General features: G+C 42.9%; 1 protein-coding gene across 1 annotated transcript; it reads right to left on the bottom strand.

Annotated features, from left to right (window-relative positions):
• Positions 1-204: 204 nt before the first annotated feature.
• On the bottom strand, positions 205-7,264 carry ANKRD60 (ankyrin repeat domain 60). Its single transcript, XM_069751539.1, has 4 exons — positions 7,034-7,264; positions 6,426-6,556; positions 1,069-1,234; positions 205-730 (listed from the first exon to the last, which is right to left on the bottom strand). Exons 1-4 carry the CDS (start codon positions 7,245-7,247, stop codon positions 318-320), a joined length of 924 nt encoding a protein of 307 aa, XP_069607640.1. The 5' UTR covers positions 7,248-7,264; the 3' UTR covers positions 205-317.
• Between the last annotated feature and the right edge of the window lie 480 nt (positions 7,265-7,744).

The raw sequence follows: 7,744 nt of genomic DNA, 5'->3' as shown, positions 1-7,744 counted from the left end.
AGGTGCTGGATTATTTTTTATTTTTCCTACATGTGCACAAAGTCAGAGATCCAGGAGAAAATGTGTGCCCCCCCAGATGAGTGAGCTTTAGCCGTCATGTCGTGGGGAACGCTAACATCAAATGTTTCGACCCTAAGGTGTGTTATCTTGAGTGCTGTTATTGTGCCATACCGCTACCTCCTCTGCGGAGTCTCTCCACCAGCGTGTGGCACATGTCCTGGCCTTTGTGAGGTTTTCTCCCCTTTTTTGTCGGTACTTTCCCGCTGAATGATTTAATCCTTCAAAAAGTGCCAATCTCTTTATTCACCCTCTTTTGTCTATTTTACATTTTTTCGGACAGGTGTCTTTTTTGGTGGGGCACTGATGTGTGTCCCGAAGAAGTCTTGCACCTGGGTGAGATTTGCCATGTATTTTATTGCACACGAGCCCGTCAACCAGGTCTTCTGTTTCGAATCAAATTTTTGATGCGCGAAGAGTTCGGAACGTTCCAGGTGACTTTTCACCGATACGTTGGCCGCTCTCTCCTCCCACTGGAACAGGAAGAGCTTCTGTTCGCTTTTCACTTTCCCCCATGTTCGTGCCATGTCCAGCGCTGTCTGCCCTCTTCTGTTGGTGACCTGTGTTTCGGCTCCATTACTTAATAGCTCTTGGAGGCAGTCATTTTGGCCCATGGCTGCTGCCACGTGTAGAGGAGTATTACCAAGCTGGGTCTTGTACTGTACATTGTGCCCTACACACCAGAAATACACAGTGGTCAGCAATGACATCAGATCTCAGGGTAGGTGGTAAGTTGCAAATGTGGGAACACCACTGGCTGAAAGACCCCTAAACACATATTTTTGGCCAACAGCTGTTTCTCACGACTCCCCGAGTCACAGTAACAGTCAGCCCGGCTGAGCGCTCCTGTGTCCTCTAGGAGACCACTACGACCAGATCCCGCAGGCAGCAGTATGTGTCCCTGCCGAACAAAAAGATCGGCGGCTGAAATTTCAATGGACGGATCCTTCTCTCTCCCCATGTTATCAGAATACATAAAAGACTAACGGCCGATCGCACCAACCATCTTACCAATCCGTGAAAGGAATCGCACTATGTGCAGGTGGCCACGGTGGGCCGCGATGTACAGGGCTATGCCTGCTCTAGTAGCCAGCCACTCTTTCCTCTCCATTGTATCCAAGCGTAATGAATTCTCAGTGTTGTATGTAGAATCTGGGGTGACACCCACATTTATCAGCTGAGGAGAAAATGGAATAATGTTACTATGCAGTTCCAGAAGCCGCCATCACAGAACAGAAAGTGGTACATCAAGGGCCAATAATTAGGATATGTCATCACTGTCTGATCACTAGGAGTCCGACCAGTGGCGTAACTAGAGTCTGATGGGCCCCTGGTGCATGATTTACACTGGGGCCCCCCATTTATTATTTTTTTATTATTATACATTTGTATAGCGCCATTTATTCCATGGCGCTTTACATGTGAATACGGGGCAAATATAGACAAATACATTAAACATGAGCAAATTACAAGGCACACGGGTACATAAGGAGGGAGGACCCTGCCCACGAGGGCTCACAGTCTGCAGGGGATGGGTGATGAAACACTAGGAGAGGGTAGGGCAGGTTGTGCTGCGGTTCAGTAACTTCAGGATCACTGCAGGCTGGAGGCTTGTCGGAAGAGGTAGGTCTTCAGGTTCTTTTTGAAGGTTTCTATGGTAGGCGAGAGTCTGATGTGTTGGGGTAGAGTTCCAGAGTAAGTTCCCATCATAAATATATGTCCTCCATCCTGGTATATCCATATGTGCTCCCTCCTGGTATATATCCTTCATCCTAGTATATACATATGTGCTCCATCCTGGTATATATCCCCTATCTTTCACCCAACCACTAACCATGAGTGGAGAAAAAGTTTTGGTGTTATCATTCATAGTCTCTGAAAAAGGCCAAGAAAGCAAAAATTCTGCTGGGGTATGTAAACTTTTGAGCACAACTGTATGCCACTAATCCTGGGCTCTATCCTAATTGATATACAGTATATATCCCCCATATTTGTATATGTCCCTTATCCTAGGCCCCATCCTGGTATATATATACAGTATATTCCCCATCTTGGTATATGTCCCTTATCTTGGGCCCCTTCCTCATTTGTATATCCCTCATCCTGGTATATGCCCCTTATCATGGGCCCCATCCTGACATATATCCCCCATCCTGGTATATGTCCCTTATTCCGGGCCCCATACTGATATATTTATCCCCCATCCTGGTATATGCCCCTTATCCTGGGCCCCATCCTAATATATATCCCCCATCCTGGTATATGTCCCTTATTCCGGGCCCCATACTGATATATTTATCCCCCATCCTGGTATATGCCCCTTATCCTGGGCCCCATCCTAATATATATCCCCCATCCTGGTATATGTCTCTTATCCTGGGCACTATACCGGTATATATTTCCCATCGTGCTACATGTCCCCTGTTCTGACGCTATTCTTAATCTATAGACAAAATAAACTATTATACTCACCAGGGGCGTACATAGCAGAAGTAGGGCGTACATAGAATAAGTATAATGTACTCCCCATAGTCCCCCTATATAGAATAATGCACCCCATAGTCCTCCATATAGTATAATGCACCCCATTGTCCTTCATATAGTATAATGCATCCCATAGTCCTCCATAAAATATAATGCACCCTCCATAGTCCTCCATATTGGTATAATACACAGCTCATATTATTCATATAGTATAATGCACAGTCCATAATCATCCACATTAGTATAATTCACAGCCCATATCCTTCATATGATATAATGCACAGCCCATAGTCCTCCATATAGTATAATGCACAACTTATAGTCCTTCATATAATGCATACCTCATAGTCCTCCATATAATATAATGCACCCTCCACAGTCCTTCATATAGTACATCCCATAGTCTTCCATATAGTATAATACACATCCCATAGTCCTCCATATAGTATAATGCACAGCCCATAGTCCTCCACATAGCATAATGCACAGCCCATAGTCCTCCATATAATATACTTCACAGCCCATAGTCCTCCATATATAATGCACAGCCCACAGTCCTCCATAATGTACAGCTCATAGTCCTCCATATAGTATAATGCACAGCCCATAGTCCTCCTTATAATATAATGCACAGCCCATAGTCCTTCATATAATATAATGCACAGCCCATAGTCCTCTATATAGTATAATGCACAGCCCATAGTCATCCATATAATATAATGCACAGCCCATAGTCCTTCGTGTAGGATAATGCACAGTCCATAGTCCTCCATATAATATAATGCACAGCCCATAGTCCTCCATATAATATAAAACACAGCCCACAGTCCTCCATATAATATAGTGCATCCTCCACAGTCCTCCATATATAATGTACTCACCAAAGTCCTCCATATATAATGCACAGCCCATAGTCCTCCATATAGTATAATGCACAGCCCATAGTCCTCCATATAATATAATGCACAGCCTAAAGTCCCCCATATAATATAATGCACAGCCCACAGTCCTCCATATATAATGCACAGCCCATAGTCCTCCCTATAGTATAATGCACAGCCCATAGTCCTCCATATAATATAATGCACAGCCTAAAGTCCCCCATATAATATAATGCCCCATCTATAGTCCTCCATATATAATGCACAGCCCACAGTCCTCCATATATAATGCACAGCCCACAGTCCTCCATATATAATGCATAGCCCTTAGTCCTCCATATAGTATAATGAACAGCCCATAGTCCTCCATATGATATAATGCACAGCACATAGTCCTCCATATAATATAATACACATAATACACAGCCCATAGTCCTCCAGATAATATAATGCACAGCCCATAGTCCTCCATATAATACACAGCCCATAGTCCTCCATATAATAAAAATCACAGCTCATAGTCCTCCATATAATATAATACACAGCCCATAGTCCTCCATATAATAAAAATCACAGCCCATAGTCCTCCATATAATATAATGCACAGCCCATAGTCCGTCATATAATATAATGCACCATCCACAGTCCTCAATATATAATGCACTCTCCATAGTCGTCCATATATAACGCACAGCCCATAGTCCTCCTTATAATATAATGAACAGCCCATAGTCCTCCATATAATATAATACACAGCCCATAGTCCTCCATATAATATAATGCACAGCCCATAGTCCTCCATGTAGTATAATGCACAGACCACAGTCATTCATGTAGTATAATGCACACTCCATAGTCCTTCATACAATATAATGCACAGTCCACAGTCCTCCATGTAGTATAATGCACAGTCCACAGTCATTTATGTAGTATAATGCACAGCCCATAGTCCTCCATACAATATAATGCACAGTCCATAGTCATTCATGTAGTATAATGCACAGCCCATAGTCATCCATGTAGTATAGTGCACAGTCCATAGTCATCCATATAGTATAATGCAGTCCATAGTCATCCATGTAGTATAACGCACAGTCCACAGTCATCCATGTAGTATAGTGCACAGTCCATAGTCATCCATATAGTATAATGTAGTCCATAGTCATCGATATAGTATAATGCGCAGTCCATAGTCATCCATGTAGTATAGTGCACAGTCCATAGTCATCCATGTAGTATAATGCACACTCTATAGTCATCCATGTAGTATAATGCACAGTCCATAGTCATCCATATAGTATAATGTAGTCCACAGTCATCCATGTAGTATAATGCACAGCCCATAGTCATCCATGTAGTATAGTGCACAGTCCATAGTCATCCATATAGTATAATGCACAGTCCATAGTCATCCATATAGTATAATGTAGTCCATAGTCATCCATGTAGTATAGTACACCGTCCATAGTCATCCATATAGTATAATGTAGTCCATAGTCATCCATGTAGTATAATGCACAGCCCATAGTCATCCATATAGTATAATGTAGTCCATAGTCATCCATGTAGTATAATGCACAGCCCATAGTCATCCATGTAGTATAGTGCACAGTCCATAGTCATGCATGTAGTATAATGCACAGTCCATAGTCATCCATGTAGTATAATGCACAGTCCATAGTCATTCATGTAGTATAATGCACACTCTATAGTCATCCATGTAGTATAATGCACAGACCATAGTCATCCATGTAGTATAATGCACAGTCCATAGTCATCCATGTAGTATAATGCACACTCTATAGTCATCCATGTAGTATAATGCACAGATCATAGTCATCCATGTAGTATAATGCACAGTCCATAGTCATCCATATAGTATAATGCACAGTCCATAGTCATCCATGTAGTATAGTGCACAGTCCATAGTCATCCATGTAGTATAATGCACAGACCATAGTCATCCATGTAGTATAATGCACAGTCCATAGTCATCCATGTAGTATAATGCACACTCTATAGTCATCCATGTAGTATAATGCACAGCCCATAGTCATCCATGTAGTATAATGCACAGTCCATAGTCATCCATGTAGTATAATGCACAGTCCATAGTCATCATAGTCATCCATGTAGTATAATGCACACTCCATAGTCATCCATGTAGTATAATGCACAGTCCATAGTCATCCATGTAGTATAATGCACAGTCCATAGTCATCCATGTAGTATAATGTAGTCCATAGTCATCCATGTAGTATAATGCACAGTCCATAGTCATCCATATAGTATAATGTAGTCCATAGTCATCCATGTAGTATAATGCACAGTCCATATAGTCATCCATATAGTATAATGTAGTCCATAGTCATCCATGTAGTATAATGCACAGACCATAGTCATCCATATAGTATAATGTAGTCCATAGTCATCCATGTAGTATAATGCACAGACCATAGTCATCCATATAGTATAATGTAGTCCATAGTCATCCATGTAGTATAATGCACAGACCATAGTCATCCATATAGTATAATGTAGTCCATAGTCATCCATGTAGTATAATGCACAGACCATAGTCATCCATATAGTATAATGTAGTCCATAGTCATCCATGTAGTATAATGCACAGTCCATAGTCATCCATATAGTATAATGTAGTCCATAGTCATCCATGTAGTATAATGCACAGACCATAGTCATCCATATAGTAGTATGGTCACGGTGTACTCAATTATTTAAGAAAAAAAACAAAGCTCCCATCGGCTCCCCTGCCGTGCGGTGTCCTCTTCTGAAGCTGGCAGTGTGCAAGCGAAGGGAGATAATTACGCCACTGCCATGTGCCCCCAGTCACGTGCACGCTGACGTCAGCTCCTGGACTTTGATTGGCCAGCAGCGTGTATTGCTGAATGCAGACCCCACAGGTCTCTGCACCACAATACACTTCAGCTGAATGTGCGTCCGAAGACCCCTATTACAATCACTACAGGGGCCATACAGTACCTTGGCTAAGTCTCCTTTAGCTGCAAATGTTACCAGATCCGTTAAACCATCGTAATGCCAGACCCTCATAGCCAGCGTTCCTCCGGGAATAACTGCATTAAACTTCAATGTGGAGCCATCAGGCATGTCCCCTACAAGAGAAGACACATGAAATGACACGAATGATGTGACTAGTAGACAGATAGTGAGGTCAAACCTATGGCTATAAACATACAATGGCGGCTTGCACTTTTTACACATTTCGCCACATTTGTACATTTCTCCCCATTTTACAGTACATTTTAAGATGAAATAAATGGCGTCATGCAAAACTATAACTCATCTTGCAAAAAAAACAAAGCCTTGTCTATAAGAAAAAAATATGGCTTTTGGAAGAAGGGAAGGGAAAAATTAAGGTGGAAAAATTGGCCGAGGCGGGAAAAGGTTTCGTTTTTCCTAATAGGACAGTTATATTTGTGCTCCACATAAGGGGATGCTGTAGGGCAACATTTCTTTGTTGCAGGGAGTGTAAACAGCGCCACCTGTACCTGCAGGCTGTGCTTGGTACTGCAGCCCAGCCCCATTTCTTTGCATAGACTGCTCCCACTTCTGCAGATGCAGTCACCCACCATCATCCAGGTAGGACAGAGCCTGCAGGTGTTTGGGGGTCCCAGCCAGCAGCTCCAGCTTCTCCTTCACCTCCCCCACAGTCACAGGCTGGCTGCAGCCGGCCACACAGAACTTCTCCCCGGTCTCCCGCAGCCGGACCTTCACGGTGAAGAGTCTATCACGAGGGGTGGTGGTCCCGGGATTCGGGGGCTTCATCTTTCCCCGGGAAGCCATGCAGAACACGGTTACAAAAAAAAGTCTCCAAGTCTCCTAGGTAACGAGTAAACATCCCGCGCCTCCTCCAATCAGCCGCTCGGCAAAGTGTGAACGTTCCAATGTTGCTAGGCAACCATAACTCTGCTAGAGTCTGCTCGCACTGCTGCGCTGTTTCCTGGACAGGATATGGGGGAGGACGCTCCTATGGAGGAAATCCCTCAGTAGAGTTTGTTTTTTAACCCCTTCATGAAGGGACCAATTTCCTTTTTGGGGGTTTTCATTTTTTCCTCCCCCTTCTTCCCAGAGCCATAACTATTTTTTTTTTAATTTTTCTGTCCACATAGACATATGAGAGTTTGTTTTTCTGCGGGGCGACTTGTACTTTTGAACGACACCATTCATTTTACCGCATAGTGTACTGGAAAAAAATTCCATCTGGGGAAAATTGTGAAAACCCCTTCAATTCTACAGTTTTTTTGGGAATTGTTTGTACGGTGTCCATTTTGTGGTAAAAT

This window comes from Ranitomeya imitator, chromosome 2 (genome assembly GCF_032444005.1).
Source record: "Ranitomeya imitator isolate aRanImi1 chromosome 2, aRanImi1.pri, whole genome shotgun sequence".
NCBI classification, from domain to species: domain Eukaryota; kingdom Metazoa; phylum Chordata; class Amphibia; order Anura; family Dendrobatidae; genus Ranitomeya; species Ranitomeya imitator.
The sequence above is the reverse complement of the archived record's forward strand: the minus strand, read 5'-3'. Positions and strand labels throughout refer to the sequence as shown.